The sequence below is a fragment of the Ursus maritimus genome, unplaced genomic scaffold (genome assembly GCF_017311325.1).
Source record: "Ursus maritimus isolate PB19 unplaced genomic scaffold, ASM1731132v1 scaffold_1, whole genome shotgun sequence".
In the NCBI taxonomy this organism is placed as follows: domain Eukaryota; kingdom Metazoa; phylum Chordata; class Mammalia; order Carnivora; family Ursidae; genus Ursus; species Ursus maritimus.
The window spans coordinates 69789063-69807890 of record NW_024423343.1 but is presented as its reverse complement, the minus strand read 5'-3'; the positions used below and the strand labels follow the sequence as shown (position 1 = coordinate 69807890).

The 18828-nt window shown below is 39.0% G+C and overlaps 2 protein-coding genes across 9 annotated transcripts in view; one reads left to right on the top strand and one right to left on the bottom strand.

Moving 5' to 3' along the window:
• Window positions 1-4262, top strand: part of TANC1 (tetratricopeptide repeat, ankyrin repeat and coiled-coil containing 1) — a 149637-nt gene extending 145375 nt beyond the window's left edge. Inside the window, exons 24-25 of the mRNA XM_040644664.1 lie at window positions 427-527; window positions 1170-4262. Coding sequence (XP_040500598.1) covers window positions 427-527; window positions 1170-2601 — 1533 coding nt within the window. The 3' untranslated portion in view covers window positions 2602-4262. The remainder of the gene's footprint in view (window positions 1-426; window positions 528-1169) is intronic.
• Window positions 4263-6719: 2457 nt separating this feature from the next.
• WDSUB1 (WD repeat, sterile alpha motif and U-box domain containing 1) overlaps window positions 6720-18828 on the bottom strand; it is a 56951-nt gene continuing 44842 nt past the window's right edge. For all 8 annotated transcript variants that reach the window (XM_040644637.1, XM_040644629.1, XM_040644625.1 and 5 more), the window contains one exon: window positions 6720-7118. In XM_040644637.1, the coding sequence (XP_040500571.1) occupies window positions 6961-7118 (158 nt within the window). In that variant the 3' untranslated portion in view covers window positions 6720-6960. The remainder of the gene's footprint in view (window positions 7119-18828) is intronic.

Here is an 18828-nt window from a genome sequence, read left to right as displayed (position 1 = left end):
TAGTAGACTTGTTACAGTACTTCTTTCTCCTTTTTTTTTTTTTTTAACTTCATCTTCTCACCACCAAATCCATTGACGGGCTCGCTTCTGTGCCCGCGTATTGGGTGAGCTGCTCCAGGCACGGCGTTCCGGCCAATCTCTGTCTGCCCGTCCCTGGGTGTGCAGCTTCCGCCCACCATGCCTTCGGGTGCACGGCTTCTACCCGTTATTCTCTGCCTTGAATCATCAATTTTTGTTTCTCTGCTGAATTCTTCTCTTAAGATATTGATCAGCTTTAAAACAAGAGAAATAAAACTTCCCTTATCCTCTACCTCCCCAGCTGTCCCAATTCTCCGCTAACCTGTAGAGCAAAGCTCCTATTACAAAGATGCCTGTAATCCTTTTTTATGGCTTCTTTTGACTCATGTATTTGAATGTTGACACTAGGACTTCGGCATGGCAGAAGAATTTGCTTCCAAGGCTCTCGAACTGAAACCAAAGTCCTATGAAGCTTTTTATGCCAGGGCAAGGGCGAAGAGAAACAGCAGGTACTGTCTGGGGTCCGATCTGTGACTAGAGAAGCCTTCTTGGGTCTCTGTGGTAGCACGGCTGCTGGGTGACTTTGGGGATTACTGATTCACAAGCATTACGCAAATGCCTCTCATCCCTTTTAATACTGAATTGGTAGCTTCCATGGGCACAGCAGTGGATATTATGAGAACTGGCTAGACTTTTGTTTTCTCCTGACGTCCCAGTAAGCGTTCCTCCCCTGCACCCCAGCCGACACTTGCTGCAACACAGAATCCCTAGGTTAGTCGTGCTGGCAGGGAACCTGCCAGCTAGAGACATTAGAGCAGGTGGGTGGGGGGAGGGAGGAGAGGCTGGTAAGCCTTCTTAGTTAGAGAGGCGGTATTGAAGGATTCCGACACCCACTGGTTTATGCCTGTTCCCACTCCCCGCCCAGTGGTGTTTAGAGAGACAGCAGGGCCCTGGCAGGGCACAGGTGTGGGTCAGAATTCGCTCCCACCCAGCTGGGTAGCTTTCAGCTTGTGTGGAATGGCTCCTGCCCCACACAGTGTTCCAAACTCACTCAGCTGCCTTCTCCTTTTTAGCAGAGCTGTTTTCTGGACAGTTCCGTTCAGAGCCTGTTCTTAGTGGCTTCTAACTCCGTCTTCTGTTTTGACATAAAGGCAGTTTGCAGCGGCCCTGGCTGACCTGCGGGAAGCTGTGAAACTCTGTCCCACCAATCAGGAAATCAAGAGGCTCCTGGCCCGCGTGGAGGAGGAATGCAAGCAACTCCAGAGGAGCCAACAGCAGAAACAGCAGTGCCCGCCGCCAGCCCCGCCCAACGATTCCGATAACGAAGAGGACGCCCCGACCCCTGGCCTGAACGACCACATCCCTCTAGAGGAGGCTGACGAAGAAGAAAGTTCCTCACCGGAAGAGTCCATTTCCCCGACGCCCAGGTCTCAGCCATCCTCCTGCGTCCCCTCGCCGTACATCCGAAGCCTTCAGGAAGGGCTGCAGTCCAAAGTCAGGCCGGTATCCCCGCAGAGCAGGCCGGGAGTGGGTAAGCCCCTGCGGGAGGCCGTGGCTGCGCCGGGGCTGGTGCTGCAGCCTACCCGGCAGGCGCAGATCGTGAAGACCAACCACCATCTGGGGCCCGGACAGCCAGGCGTGCGAAGCGGCAGCACGAAGATGCCGGGCTCTGCCCAGAATCCTGCCCCGAGTCCTCTGGTGGGGGGGATCGTGGCCGCTGCCGCCGGCGGCAGAAACCCGCGTCTGGAGGGAACGGGTACTCTGACTGGGGGAGCCGGTCCTGGCCATTTTGGAGAACGCCTGGGCCCCAGCCACGGCGCACAGCTGCCGCGCGGCGAGGGTGCTGCCTACCCCCTACCGAGCAAGAGAAAAACTGCAGAGACGCTGCCGTCTCACGCCCTCATCGCTGTGGATGTGGCTCCGTTCAGCCAGGGCGGGCCAGGGAGCTGCGGCGACGTGCGACATCCAGCCTCCCTCGCCAGCTCGGGCTCTTCTGGGTCCCCGTCTGGCAGCATAAAGATGTCAAGCTCAACCAGCAGTTTGACTTCGAGCAGCAGTTTTTCAGATGGCTTCAAGGTGCAAGGACCGGACGTTCGAATTAAAGACAAGGTGGTTAACCTGGGTCAGAGCGGGACGGCCGAGCACAGGCCGCGCAATACTCCGTTCATGGGCATCATGGATAAGACTGCCAGGTTCCAGCAGCAGAGCAATCCTCCAAACCGCACCTGGCACTGTCAGGTGCCAGAGGGGCTGCTGACAAACGCGTCCTCTGCAGCTGGCCTGCAGTCCTTGAACTCGGAGAAGCCCCCTCTCAAACAAACAGGAGGATATACTGGCCAAGCCAAAACCTGCTCTGTTTCTACCCTGGGTGGAAGTGTCCACAATGGGGCACAGGCGAAGGAGCTAGAAGAGAAGAAATGCCAAATTCCAGTCCACTGTCAGGATAACAGGATCGCTAAGACTGTTTCTCATCTGTATCAGGAAAGTCTCTCTCAGCAGCAGCCTCATGTCAGTAACGAAGCCCACAGGAGTCACCTCCCTTCAGCAAAACCAAAGCGATCATTCATAGAGTCCAATGTGTGAGCCTTACGAGAACCGTATGTGGGATGGGAAAACAGTGTGCTAGCTCCTAGTGGTAATTAAAGGCTTTTTCATGAGAAAAATTACCTGTTAGCCATGTTTTGTTTTTTCCTTTTTCCTTCGGGGTGGATCAGATGCCGTTGATATATTTAGAATGTGGGATAAAATTTCTTTGATAAATAGCTAGGAATCACCATAAATAAAAATGCTAACCAGAATTAAAAACTATAATTAGTTATGCCTACTCAGTTAAACACTTAAGACCGCCAAGAAGACATTAACTCATGCTTTTCTCTTATGAAATTGTTTGGTTTTTATCACTTTTCTCCTAGCCTTTGCTATGTGGTAAAATCATAATATTTCTTAGAGAATGTAAATGTCTAGTGATAGGTCTAACTCATGGTGTAATACCCAGATGATGTATCTGAAAAGATGGAATTTTCAAGTTTCAGTTCCATTGAGTCAAATCCCAATTTTTATATACAAATATATAAAAGTTTCTAGCTGAACATAAGTGTGACTATAAATTGTATACAGCTGATTTTTTCTGTTTTTTTTTTAAGGCAAAAGTACGAGAAATCCAAGTATTATACCCTGAGTAGTAGTTCCCTTAAGAGGATTAACGTTTAGTTCCGTGTTATGGTTCTCATTAAAAATATTTTTATAGCACCTTTTTTGGAACTATATTCCCACTTCAAGGTGTTTTTAATGTTTGGAAACCGTATAAGCCATTTGGAATCATGATTGGTGTTTTAGGCTAACGGATTTAGACTAAAATACTAAGGATACAGCACTCTTTATGATACGTAAATTAGCTCTCAACTGGTTCCCAAACTACTTTTAACAATGACAGCACTCCTGGGACAGGCGTTCCAAGGTCCTTGAAGGTATTGAGTTTGAATAGTTAAGGTATGGTTGTTGCTTTTGTTTCTTACACAATCATGACTTGATAGTCACATGTTGTACATATTGAATAGCCAAGTTGTATTCAGACTTGTAAATATAACTATTCCAAGTAGCTAATCATAAAAAAACTCATATATTTGCATGTTCTTTGTAAGCTTCCTTCCTGCTGGTTATTGCACTGAACGATATATTATTATGGCATGTTAACAGTATACCAGTAACAGCACTTTATCTCATTTATATGAACACCTCTGAGGTGCTACTTAAGTCCAAACTGATGTATTATTCATTTGTAAAGATAAGGTACAGGAATGAACCTTGGCTTAAAGGTATTTTTATATGAAAATGGTGTGCTATTGGAGGGTGTGAAAATGCTAATTTGAGAGAGGTGGGAGTATAGTTGTTTTATACGTTGGGATGTGAAATTTATTTTCTAGAATGGGGAGAAGGAAGTTCTATATTTACAGAATGTTTTAAAAATGAATAGTTGTAAAGTTCTTGTGAGCATCATTATGGTTTTGTACGAATAGGAAGTCTTCTCGTGTCATTCTTCAACACTTGTTCCTGAGTGTGTAAGTGTACTTTGTACAGCTTTATCATTTTTATAGGCTTTCCATGAGTTCTGCTACAAGTACTATGGCTTATTTATTGTTCATTGTTTTCTTTAATATTTGTGAGAGTCTTACTCTTTTGTTATGTAGTTTTGTTTCTGCACAACTACTGTACTTTTCCGTATGGAATAAAGAATATTAATAGAATTTGTTTTGTATTAAATGAAACAATGGGTAAGTAGAGACTGTCCTGATGACCATGGTCTGCCTTGGTTTAATCCTGGGTGATCTTGTTACCCTAAAGGAAACAGTGAAAAGTCTATTTTTATAGTAATACTACCAGATGCATATTTAATTTCATTGAATAATTTCAGAGTAGATATCCCAGAATATTCAGTGGTTAACATAAGTCTTTTTGCCTGAAATAGGACGAAGAGCCTTCTGCACTTATCTGTTCCAGAAATCGTGGTGTCTGTTTTTACTGGCAGCAGGCTCTCTTTAGTACTGTAACTCTCAAATACTTTGGCAATACACCGAACACTGTGTTATGAAAGTTCTTCACATTTGTATAAGCTCTCAGCTAAAAGGATGCATTTGTCTTTATACCCACATATTTCTGTCTCAGAGCAGTGGGAATGAAAGTGAACATCAAGCTGTGTTGTATTGAGATAAAACCTTGATGTGGAGTCCTAAGCCGGGGTATGCCCTACGACTCCTTCAGATTCCTGTCTGGGTACGGCTGTTATCAGTAAGGCTGAGTAAAGCGTTTGCAGTCCTTCTTTAAAGCTATATATTAAACTTAGAGCTTAAAAACAAAACAACCAGGTGGGAGGGAAAAGTGTTCTTAACTGATAGATAATTGTTAGATGACTTTGGCTATGAACCTGCCAGTGGGACTACTCGAATTTATTATAAACTACATTAGGAGTTTGATATAGTCTTAGTAAAGATATTTGGTCCAGTTACCCCAGAAAGAAGTGAAGTCTTCTTGGTAAGCTACCGGTCGTCCTGAGGCCGGGGCTGCGGGCAGGTGAGCACTGCTCCCGTCTCCTCAGTGAACGGCTTGGCCTGGGAAGTGCGGCGCAGGGGCCCTGTGGGGTCCCTTCCTGTCGGTGGTTTTGGACTCAGTTTGTTTGCTTGTGTGTCTGGGGGCAGGAGGAGTTGTCTGGCTTTGGATTTATTTGCATTCACAAGCAGAAGCACTTCACTTTAGTAAATAATTGGCATCCTAGTTTTCAACATTTTAACAAGAAACTATGATGGTGAAACGTAGAAGAGAAAATGGCCTTCTTTAACACATTTAAAAGATGACCAATCTTTTGTTTTCTATCAATGATGTCAATGATTTTTAGTAATTTTTATGTAAAAAACCAGTCCAGCCTCCTTTGGAAAATAAGTGTATCAATCAAAACAAAAGATATCTGGCCCAATGGTGGGCTCTGTCATTTAAAAAATCTTTTGTTAAAATTATGTCAACATACCTTCTCTATAGAATACAATAGAAAAACACCTAAAACCTTTTCCCAACTTTTTTTTTTTTTTTTTTTGTCCTCACTTGAATGTAAGAAGCATGGGTGGTATGAAAAAGAAAGTCCTCTTGTAGAATCACAGACTATAAATCCCAGCTAGGACACAAAGGAAATAAAATTCAGTAATCCATCGGGATGATGGAAATTTTACAAAGCAACAGTTATAAACTAAAGCTATTTGGAGACTTTTGTGGTAGCTAGGCTTTCCACAATTCTGTGAACACAGCATATTAGCTATAAATTTGTAAAATATAGAAAGACTATATACATAATCACATCACTTCTCCCCCTCTCATTTCTGAGTTTTTGAACAGCTAAAAATGAGGGTTTTGGGGAGTAAGCACAGAATCTTGGGCCTTGCCTGCTCTTATACCTGGGTTCTAATGTGCCTTCCATTCTGGGACACAGCTTAGGACAGCTAGGGAAAGTCACTACCACCTCAACTTCGTGAACTTGAAGTTTCCTGCTGAGGGAACGCTCATCAGGGTGTTGTATTAAATGCCAGTCTCTTGTGTAAAAATGTATAGTTACCCTAGTTTAGAATGTTTTTTTTATTTTTAAGATTTTATTTATTCGACAGAGAGAGACACACAGCCAAGGAGAGAAGGAACACAGGCAGGGGGAGTGGGAGAGGAAGAAGCAGGCTCATAGCAGAGGAGCCTGATGTGGGGCTCGATCCCGTAACGCCGGGATCACGCCCTGAGCCGAAGGCAGACGCTTAACCGCTGTGCCACCCAGGCGCCCCCTAGTTTAGAATGTTATATGATAACTTTAAGAATTCTGACTCTGCAAGGAGGCTGATTTGCTACTGTATTTCAACAAAGCCAACTTGACATATTCATGATAATTTATTCCATCTAACTTCTACAGAGGTTTGGACTGTGCAGAAAAAATCATTACCACCTTGCAAATTTAGAATCCAATGGAATTGCTCATTAAACATTTCAAAATGATTTTCTCAACTTAGTCATAAACAAAACAACTATTTTGCTACAAATTCTCTTTAAAAGGATTCCAAAGAGTTATCAAATTAATGGCTATTAACTAGGATTTCAGTGTTATGTTCTAGAGTATTCTGATCTTTAGCTGTAATGAGAATATGACCTATATCTAGCAAGAATAAATTTGAGCATTGTAATTTTAAGTCAAAGTGAAACTTTATTTTTCTACAGGTTAAGATTTCTTTCACTAATACATAAAGGCTTTTATAGTAAAAATAGAAAAGTCAGATATGTTACTTAGTCCATATGATTTAAAGAAAAAGTTTTTATAGGTAACTAAATTCACTTTTCTCCCGTTTTGCTTTTAATATTTGATTATTTACCTTTAAATCATTCATATGAGATCACTGAAGAATATAAACAATATAAACAACTTTATTTTTGATGTGTCTCTAGCCATCGGCTGATAGCCATTTTCAGAGTCCTGTTTGGTGTAAGTACCACTGAAGGAAGAACGAGATTCGTCATGGGACTTGTACGTTTCTTTTTGCTTATCCAATTTTCCATTGCTTCCTTTTCATATGAGTAGCCATCTAAAAAAAAAAAAAAAAAACCACACACACAAATTATTTGCAGTGTAGGAAAGGGAGATTGGGATTACCAGAAGGAGCTGAATACACCAGCTCCAATGTCAAGGCCTTTATTGTGATGTAAGTGGTAGTCTTGTATCACTACTCCTAAAATACTTCTGCCACAGACCTTAAATCCTGCCCTACAAGATGCATTGAGATTGCATGAATTACCTGGAACAGTGTCAATATTTTACTGATAATTTAGAATATAAAAACTATAAAAAACGGACTGTGTCCAAAATTCAGATGTAGCAGAAAGGAAGAAAGGAAAAGAGCCAGGTAGAGGAGAGTGGATGTGAAGATAAACTGCCTCTTCAGGGCTGTGAGCATCTGTGAAAAGTAATACGGCTAAAGATGAAAAGAACCTTAGGAATACCTCAGCAAAACTTTCCGATATACTGACGCCTCAGGGAAGTGGATACCTGGAGATTACAGAACTCATCCCACTAAGGACTTGACAGTAAAGGGACATAGGATTAAAAAAAAAAAAAAATGCTATGGGCTAAGGTTTGTTAATACATGTGTTTGCAAAATTCTTTCCTTTTGCACATATAAAGACTGCAGTTTTTCCTTAGCTTTTTTTTTCTTAGCTCTTTCTCTTTAGACTGAAAATCTTAGTTCCTGATTACATTTACATATTTATTTGCTTTTAATTTACAATGCATACAACAGTTTCAAACTAACAATGTCAATATATTACTAACATAAGACTGTGAAAGAAATTTAAGATTTCTTTCTGGCTCTTTGTGTCACCAAGAATAGATCCACTAGGGTTTTCTAACTGAAATACTGTGTTTGATGAAAATCACTGGGGAAAAAAAAAATTCTTCCATTTGGTTATGTTACCAACTTGACATACAATTGTGTTAATTTATTTCCTTTTTTATCCTCTCAATTTTTAGATCGGTTCGTTTTGCATGATTTAATTCTGTAAAGCATTTAAGTGACTGCAAAGTAAAAACTGTCAAACAAGGTACGTTCAGAGGAGTCTCGTCTGTCTCTGTCCAGCGCATGTTCCCCCCCATCCCATACAGGTAACCATGTAAATTTTTATCCTTTTGTTTCTTCTTGAAAATATAAGCATGTATGTGTATACACACAATGCATATACATTCTTACAAGAGTACTTACAAGAGTACTTACACTTACAGCAGTACTTACAAGAGTACTTACACTTACAGCAGTACTTACAAGAGTACTGTTTTGTACCTGCTTTAACTGCACCCTTGGTCTTTTACTTCTGCCCCACCCCTCCCCCACAGCAGTCCACTGTACGGATGTATTGATGGGTATCTCGGTTGTTTCCAATCTTCGCCTTTTACAAATAGTGTTGCAACGGACAGTGTTATTTTGGGGGAAATTCCAGAAGTAGGATTGCTGCATTAAAGAGTATATAATTTTGCTAGATATGCCAATACTTCCATTGGAATTCTATTTTTATTCCTACTAGTTATACTGATGAATAATGCTTTTTTTCCTGAAGAGCTTCACCAAGAGAATATGTTGTCAAACTGGATTTTTACCAGTCTCTCATGAACAATGCTGTAGTATAGGAGGCAGCTTTATTTTGAGGAAGATAGAACATTTCTTATGTTAAAGAACCATTTACTTCTTTTTCCTGTGAACTGTTACAATTTTTGGTCCATTTTTCCATTAGGCTGCCCTTTACTTAGAAGATTTTTTTTCTTTTCAAACACTGAGATATAATTGACATATTAGTTTCAGATGCACATAATTATTTGCTATATTGTGAATTGATCACAATAGGTCTCAAACATGCATCACCGCACATAATCACGAATTTTCCCCTTTTCTTGTGATGGGAGACTTGGAAGATTTCTTTTAGGGGTAAAGGGGGAGAGGGAGGTACAGCTTCCAGTTAGGGAATGAGTAAGTCAGGGAGATGAAGGGCACAGCACAGGGAATACAGTCCGTGGCCTTATGAAAGCGTTGTACGGCGACAGAGGTGGCTACACTTGCGGCGAGCACAGCATAATGTACAGACCTGCTGGATCACCATGTTGTATGCCTCTAATTGAGTCAACTAGATTTCAATTTAAAAAAATCTCTTAGCTACTTTCTAATATACATTATTAGCTATAGTCACCATGCTGAACATTGTATCTCAAGGACTAATTTCATAACTGGAAGTTTTTATCTATTGACCACCTGCACACTTTGGCCCATTCCCCCACCCCCTGACTGGCAGCCACCAATCTGTTCTCTGTATCCATGAATTCAGTGTTTTGTCTTAGCTTCCACATGCAAGTGAGATCATAGGGTATTTACCTTTCTCTGACTTAATTTTACCTAGCACAATGTCCTCAAGGTTTATTACGATGGCACAAATGTTAGGATTTCCTTTTTTAGGGCTGAACTATATTCCATTGTGCACATGCATTTGCTTTATGCATTCATCCACTGACGGGACACTTGGGTTGTTTACATGTCTCGGCTATTGTAAATACGGGCAGTGAATGAGGGGTACAGATATCTTTTCAAGTTAGTGACTTTGCTTCCTTTGAATAAACACCCAGAAGTGGAATTGCTGGATCACAAGGTAGTTCTATTTTTAATTTGAGGAATCTCTGTATTGTTTGCCATAGTGGTCGCACCATTTTACATTTCTACCAAACAGTGCATAAGGGTTCCCTTTTCTCCACATTGTCACCAACACTTACTTCTTGGTTTTGCTTTTTTTTTTTTTTTTTTTATAAAATAACCATTTCTAACAGTTATGAGGTAACAGCTCATTGTGGTTTTGTAGTTCTCTGATGATTAATAATGTTGAGCACCTTTTCACATACTTGCTGACCCATCTGTATGTCATCTTTGCAAAAATGTACATTCAGATTCTCTGCCCATTTTTTTTTTCTATTCAGTTATACCTCTTTATATATCTTGGACATTAACCCTTATCAGATATGTGATTTGCAAATATTCTCTCCCATTTCGTAAGCTGCCTTTTCATTTGGCTGATGGTTTCTTTGCTGTGTATAAGATTTTAGGTTGATGTAGTCCCACTTATTTTTGCTTTTGTTGCCTCTGCTTTTAGTGTTGCATCAAAAAAAAAAAAAAAATCATTCCCAAGACAGATGTCAAGGGGCTTATTACCACCTATGTTTTCTCCTAGGAGTTTTTTGGTTTCATGTCCTACATGTCTTTAATCCATTCTGAGTTAATTTTTGTATATGGTATAAGATAGTGGTCCCGTTTCATTCTTTTTGCCCATGGCTGTTGTTTTCCCAGCACCATTTATTGAAGAGGCCTTTCTGTATTGTGTATTCCTGGTTCCTTTGTTGTAGATAAGTTGATCATGCATGTGTGGGTTTATTTTTGGGTGCTCTGTTCTGTTTGTATCTGTTTTTACGCCAATACCATACTCTTTTAATACTATAGCTTTGTAATATAGTTTGAAATCAGGAATTGTGATGCCTCCAGCTTTTTCTGTTAAGATTGCTTTGGCTCTTCAGGGTCTTCTGTGATTCCATACAAATTTTAGCATTGTTTGCTCTCTTTTTTGTGAAAAATACCATTGGGATTTCAACAGGGATTTCACTGAATCTGTAGATTGCATTGGGTAGTATGGATATTTTAACAGTATTAACAGTATTTATTTTAACAATATTTATTTTATTAACAGTATATATTTAATAGTATTCTCTCAACCCTGTCTTTCCATTTCTTTGTGTATTCTTCAGTTTCTTTTCTCAATGTATTCCAGTTTTCAGTGTACCGGGTTTTTTGTTTTGTTTTTTTTAACCTCCTTGGTTAAATTTATTCCTGGGTATTTTATTCTTTGTGATGCAGTTGTAAATGGGAGTATTAATTTCTGTAACAGCTTGTTACTAGTATAAAGAAATACAACAAATTCTTGTGTATTAATTTTGTATCTTGCATCTTTACTGAATTTGTTGATTAGCTCTAACAGTTTTTTTGTGGAGTCTTTACAGTTTTCCATATATAAAAACATGTCATCTGCAAATATAGTTTTACCTCTTCCTTTCCAAGTTGGATGCATTTTACTATTTATTTATTTATTTATTTATGCCTAACTTCTCAGGCTAGAACTTCCAATACTATGCTGAGTAAAAGTGAGGAGAGTAGGCTCTCTTGTCTTGTTCCCGATCTTAGTGGAAAAGATGGCAGCTTTTCACTGCTGACATTGACGTTAGCCACAGGCTTGTCATATACAGCCTTTATTTTGTTGAGAGCTTTTATTGTAAAAGGATGTTGAATTTTGTCAAAGGCTTTTTGTGCATCAGTTAAGATAGGATTTTATCCTTCATTTTGTTAACATGGTGTATCATGTTGATTTACAGAGGTTGAACCATCCTTGCATCCTTGGAATAAGTCCCATTTGATCATTGTGTGTATTTCTTTTAATGTACTGAATTTGGTTTGCTAAAACTGAGGAATTTTACATCTATGTTCATTAGGGACATTGGTCCATAGTTTTCTTATAGTGTCCTTGTCTGGTTTTATTATCACGTAATGCTGCCCTTGTACAATGAGTTTGGAAATACTCCCTCTTCTAGTTTTTGTAAATTTGAGAATTTTTTTATATCTTTGGAATATAAACACTTCAATAGTTTTCCACACATTTCTCTTGGATTTTGAGTCCAGGTTAGGAAGTGTCCCCATTTCCAGATTATGAAGGAATTTATCTACATTTTCTTCTGGGACTTATGTTTATATCTCTAATTCATTTGAAATTTAGATGGGCAGTATAAAAGATGAAGCCACTTTTATACTTTTCCATATGGCTATTTAGTTGTGAGACTACCACTTTTTAAATATTTATTGTTACCACTGACTTAACATATGCCATTTTTATCATTCACTAAATTTCCAAATGCACTTGGATTAATTTCTGGATTTAAAAAAAGTATTTTCCGTTCTGTATATTCATCTGCCAAACCCATTCTGTGTTATTTGTAAAGGCTTAAAGCATGTTCTAATATCTGATAGGGCAGTGACACTCCTCTTTTTTATTTTCTAGGTTATTTGTTGTGTGGTCTTTCCAATGGAACCTAATCATCCTCGTCTGTATCACTAGGAAAAAATCTAATTGTGACATCTTGCTGACATTGTGTCTTCCTATCATCATGGTATGCTTTCCATTTGTTCCAACTTTACTTTGCAGGGATGTTTTATAGTTTTCTTCATGACTATCTGGTACATGAAGTCCTCTGTTGTACATTCCTTTTTAAATTGAAGTTGGCACACAATGTTAGTTTTAAGTGTACAACATAGTGATTTGGTAAGTTTGTATATTATGCTATGCTCACAAGTGCGTAGCTACCATCTGTTACCATACAATGCTATTACAGTATCCTTGACTATATTCCCTATGCTCTACCTTTTATCCCCCTGGCTTTTTCCATAAGTGGAAGCCTATCTCCTGCTCCCCTCTTCACCCATTTTGCCTATTCCCCTACCACCCTCCCTTTTGGCAACCGTCAGTTTATTCTCTGTATTTGTGGGTCTGTTTCTGCTTTTTGTTCATTTTTGTTTTATTCCACATATAATTGAAATCATATGGTATCTGTCCTTTTCTGTCTTAGCACAATACCCTCCCAGTCCCATGTTGTGGCAATGTTATACCTTTTAAATTGCTTTTGTTTATGTATACACTTAAACCTGAAGGCTATTGATTCCTCTTTGACTTGCTAAATGCTGATTAGACTTAAGCTATTGTCTCTCAACTCTAAATTCATGCATGATGCTGAGGACTCTGCATGCTGGAGCCAGGATAATGCAAACCACATTTCTGCTTTACCACTTGGCTCCTTGTTAGATCTTGCAATTGGATTCCTCTGAAAGAAGAAAACAGAGTGAAGGCTCCTACCAGTGTTGTGCCTAGCATGGCCCTTCATCTGACAGGGGTAGTTGGTTATACTCTCCAGCTTTTTTGCTTGTTTTGTTGTAGGCACTGCCCAAATTTGTCTTATTCTTCCCCCTTTAGAGGCACCAGCTGGTAGCTACCCCTTCTTAAAGGCCTGAATTCTGATTCTGTGAGACCCAGGTGATAACCTCAACCTCCTTTTGTTCCCTAGAGTCCTAGAGATGGTGTATGATTTTTGCAGATACTGTTAGTGCCTTTTTCTTTTGAGATACAGTTGACATAAAATCTACCCTTTTTAGTACACAATTCAGATTCTTAACAGTGATGGTTGTACAACTCTGAATTATACTAATTTCAAAACATTTTCATCACTCCATAAAGAAACCTGTACCCCTTAGCATTCACTCTCCCCTCTCCTGGCAATCACAAATCTACTTTAGATTTGCCTATTCTGGATATTTCCTATAGATAGAATCATACAATATGTGGCCTTTGGTGTCTGGCTTCTTTCACTTAGCATAATGTTTCCAAGGTTCATCCATGTAGCATGTGTAAGTATTTGTTCCTTCTTATAACTGATAAATATTCCATTGTATGGATATACCACATTTTATTCTTTCAGTGATGCGGCATTTGGGTTATTTCCACTTTCTGGCTCTTATCAATAAGACTACTGTGAGCATTCATGTACACTTTTTGGATGAATGTTTTCAGCTCTCTTGGATATATATCTAGGAGTAAAATTGCTACATCATATGGTAACTATATTTAGCTTTTTGAGGAACTGCCAAACTATTTTCAACAGCAGCTGTACCATTTTACATTTCCACTAGCAATATTTCTGCAAATCCTAACACATGTTAGATTCTAGTCTTCCTAGTAGGTATCAAGTGGTATCTCAATGTGGTTTTGATTTTCATTTCCATGATGATACTGGACATCTTTTCTAGTGCTTATTGGCCATTCATATATCTCTTATGGAGAAAGGTCTACCCAAATCCTTTGCCTATTTTTTAATTGGATGATTTGTCTTACTGTTGAATTGTAAGAATAAGTAGGAAAATACACTCAATTTTTATTTATGAAAAGTTGAGTATAATGAACCTTAATCTTATATTACCATCACACTGGCCTATTACTGATAAATGATGTCCATGTTAATATTATTACTATGTAGAATATTATGAGTTCAGTAACAGCTAATTCATTTGCCACCAGGCTAGATAAATCTGATAATAGAATGTTTTTGACCTTCCAGGTGAAAGGGGCCCACTTTTGTTGTTACTTAGTTACATTCCATTGTGGTGAGGTAATGCTGTTTGTGTTAGTTCTAGTAGTGCTAGGGTCTGGTGCTTAACTATGGTTAATATTTATGAACGTCCCATATCTGTTCAAAAAAGTGTACTTTCTATTTATTTTGGACTGAGAGGTATGATCAAGCCTATTGTGTTATCTTTTTCCTTACATTGCTGTTTCTGCTTTATGAAAGTTGTTGCTGTGTTTGAGACTGCATAGCTAATAACAGTTATCTTCACTGAGAACTGTGGTCTTCTGTATTACACAGTATTTTCCCATGTCTTTTTAAAAGATTTTATTTATCTGACAGGCAGCGAGAGAGGGAACACAAGCAGGGGGAGAGGGAGAAGCAGGCTTTCTGCTGAGGAGGGAGCCCGATGCAGGGCTCAATCCCAGAATGCTGGGATCATGACATGAGCTGAAGGCATACACTTAACGACTGAGCCACTCAGGTGCCCCAAGTATTTTCCCATGTCTTAAAAGAATGTAAAAATAGAATTCAGACCAAAAAATTTTTATTTTTACTTGCAATTGTGTCACTTTTGCCTATCCTTTTATTTCTAGCCGTTCTGAATCCTTTAGGTTGGATTATGCTTTGTTAGCTAACCTCAAATCTTTTTTTTTCTCTTTAGGGATGAGTTAAAACCAAATTGTAGAATTATGGAACAATAAACTAATATTTATCAAACTCTCACTATAGGAGCTGGTTTCATCAATTTTAATGCTTAGGGAGGTATTTTTGATCTGCTGGTTACCTTTACACTAGTATCTTTTAAAAAGAGACCAAATGGGGCACCTGGGTGGCTGTTGGTTGAGTGTCTGCTTTAGCTCAGGTCATGATCCCACAGTCCTGGGATTGAGCCCCCTGTCGGACTCCCTGCTCAGTGGAGAGTCTGCTTGTCCCTCTCTTGCTCACTCTCTCAAATAAATAAAATCTTTAAAAAAAAAAAAAAAAAAGACCAAGAAAATACTCAAAACTTCAAATAGTACATTCAATTTTTCATATTCCCTACTCTCCATTTTTAATATATATCTGCACTGTCACCTTTAACTGAATTCCTGTAAATGAATAATTTTTCCTTCCCTGCTTGTGGATTGTTAGTTTCTTGGGTGGTGACAGTGGATAAAATGTCAAATTATTCAGTCTATGGAGATATGGGTTTCCTACTATATAACAAAGTCAATTATACTGGCCATAGTTTACGTAAATTCACTATCAGCTTTTCATGGTATTATAAAATACTGATTTTTTAGAATAGCCAACAGTTTTTCTGCTGGTACCAAATAAATACGTGATAAACAGGAAAAGCAGGAATTTGGATTGGATCTACAGCACTGCTAATGATATATAAGGTTTCACACTGTCTACTAAAGCTCATTCCAGAGCAGTAAGAGGGATTATCAGAGCTACAAAGCAAAGACCCCCTCCCACCTCCTCGTACACACAGCCTTTCATGTATAAATGAAAAGGCACTGAAGATTATAACTAAAAATGACACTCCTGGTTTCTTTGAGAAATTCATGCATGAAGTTTACTATAACTAGAGTTATTTAAATCAAAAATGACAGTTTTAAAAAGAATATATAATACACATTCAATATTACCTAGTAAGTTTGCTTGTTTTTACTACTTTTAAAATTGACTTGGTTTTAAATCCTTCAGTAAAAAAATTTTGTTCAAACAGTGCTATTGGACTTTTGCTGTAAACCAAGATATCAAGTGGGCAAATCAAGAACCGTACCAGCAGCTAGGTCTAGGAAGTAAACAATATTTAATAATTTAATGTACTCAGATGCACAGGTTCTGGTAAAATACGAAAGAAATGATACCTATTATAAGATTTGTTTCCTAGACTTCCATTTCTGGTAATCAAGCAGATTAAACCCCCAAATTTCTTGCTATATTAGAGACCTCTTTTTACATGTATAGCTGACTTCCAGGTTCAAATGGCTTCACCCTTATGAAAGGTTCGAATTTATATTATCTTTGTCCAAGAAAAAACCTTGCTCAGTCCCCTGGGGAAACGGACCAAGCAAGCCAGTGCCTCTCTGGAGCCATATGCCGTCTTCCTGCACTGAAGTCCTGCAGGTAACAACTGAAGGTGAACACTCAGAGACAACAAAGAGCAGATTTAGGACAGCACGAACCTCAGAAAATGAAAATAGAGACAACCTCTGAGTATTTCTGAGTATTTCTAAAATAAGAATGAATCTATACTTACTGTTCCAAAGCACTGTTACCTATATTCATTCATTTACTCTACACAACAGTCTTCTATATGGCCTGAATAAGGCCCTACCTGTGTGACCTTGGGGTGACAGAGCTGGGATTTAAACCCAAGCAGTCTGGCTCCCAAATCTGGCCTTTAAACAACAGGCTAAAACTACTGGCAGTGAAATTTTGAAGCAACGTCGGTGGGAAGGTTCAACAGTGTGAAGACAACGCAGACTAGACGACTGGGCGGTAGCTCTGTGAAAACGACCTACGAAGGCTGAAGAGATAAGGCATATAGAATGAGAATGGCGGAAAGTTTTCCAAAGTTGATAAAAGGCACAGAATTCCATTCAAGAAGCGCTACGCTCCCTGGACAAGAATTAAAAATCGGAATTAAACTGACATTGTCCTTGCACGGCAACAACAGATTCCAGAGTATGTTCTCTGTATCAAACACTGTAAAGGCTTTAGAGAAAAAGCGAGATGGTCAGATAGGGTTTATTAGTTGTTTTCACTTTTGAAATGACAAATTATGTGTGAACACTGATTTTTTTTACAAATGTCCAGAACAGACTTGGAAGCAATAAAATAGATGGAACATGTGACTCGTATAAAGTTTTCATTTCTACTCCTCACTAAGTTTGTTTTTAGGTTTTCTGTAATTCTAATCAAAATATCAATTAGATTTTCTTTTGTAGCATAACAAGCTGATCCTAAAATTTATCTGGAGGTCTGAATGGGCAAAAACTGGGCTAGCCGATTTTTAAAAAGATGAGCATAATTCGAACTAAAAATCTGAAAATAGGGCAGTACGATCAGTATTAAGAGTTTATCCAATTAGAATATTTAAATACGTGTACCTGTGGATATATTACATGACTGAGGGTTTTCTTCTGAATTACCTGGAAAAAGATGTCATTCAACAGAGTGCGAGTTAATTCATGGCACAGTCATACCATGAAGCAGTTCTGAGTATGCTAACAAATGCTATCTGATATGTTAGTAAATTCCATTTTTAAAGTTTATATCCTATCCCTTTGTCACAGCATTAAATTATAAATAGTAAAATATCTGGAAGGATGAATCAGAATAAGAAGCCGCCTCCACATTTTCAAGATATGTATTTTCCTATTGCTTGTTTCTCACCAAGCACATCCTTTTTTTTAAAGGCTAGAGGAGTAAAAATACTGTGTAAGAATACTTCTAAGGCAGTTGAAGGTACAGAGCTCTTCTGAATCACCAGGGGGAGAAAAAGCCAAAAAGGACATGTAATCAACTCAGAAAAATTCAGCAAAGGAGGAGAAAACAGAAGCTAGAAAAAAGCAAAATCAAATGGAAACTTGGTGGAAGGGATTAGCCCAGACAGATCAATCACAATATATAGAAACCATTTCAATTCTATTAAATCTTTAAAAAAAAAAAAAAAAGAGCTCTAGGAGCCAGTATATTAGTTTCCTATTGCCTCTGTAACCAATTACTGCAGACTTTTAGTGACTTAATTTATTGTCTTACAGTTCTGCAGATCAGAAATATGAAATCCGTTTCATTGGGATAAAATCAAGGTGTTGGCAGGACGGCACTCTTTCCAAAGGCTCTAAGGGAGAATCTGGTTCCTTGTCTTTATTAGCTTCTAGAGGCTGCCTGAATTCCTTAACTCATGGTCCTGTATCACTTCAACCTCTGTTCGGTTGTCACCTCTCCTCTGACTCTCCTGTTTCCTTGACTTATAAAGATCCTTGTGATTACACTGGGTCTACCCGATTATACAGGGGACTCTTCCATCTCAAGACCCTTAATCACATCTGCAAAGCCCTTCTGGCCATGTAACACTGATAGGCTCTGGGGCTCTAAGGACATGGACATCCCTGGAGAGCCATTATTCTGCCTGCCACAGTTAAGGACAGCCCCCGGGGTCATAGCCAGCAGAAAAAAGATGGGCCTCCGTTCTAGAAACAAACACAAGGCACTGAATTCTACCACCAACCTAAATGAGCAAGAAATGGATTCTACTCTAGAGCCTTCAGCAAGGAACAGAACCAGCCACTACCTTGACGTTTGCCTATGACAACGTACTGGACCTCTGACCTACAGAAATGTTGTGGTGATTTGTATGACAGCAACAGGGAACTAATACAGTAATCTATCATAATACAGGATAAAAGAGAAAAACTATCTTATTTCAGTGGATAAGCATTTTAAATATTCTCAGCAACTGCAGACAGAACTTAACTTGATAGAAGGCAGCTTACATCATACTTAATGGAGAAAGACTGAACTGAATGCTCCCCTAAGAGCAGATTAAGGCATTCCCA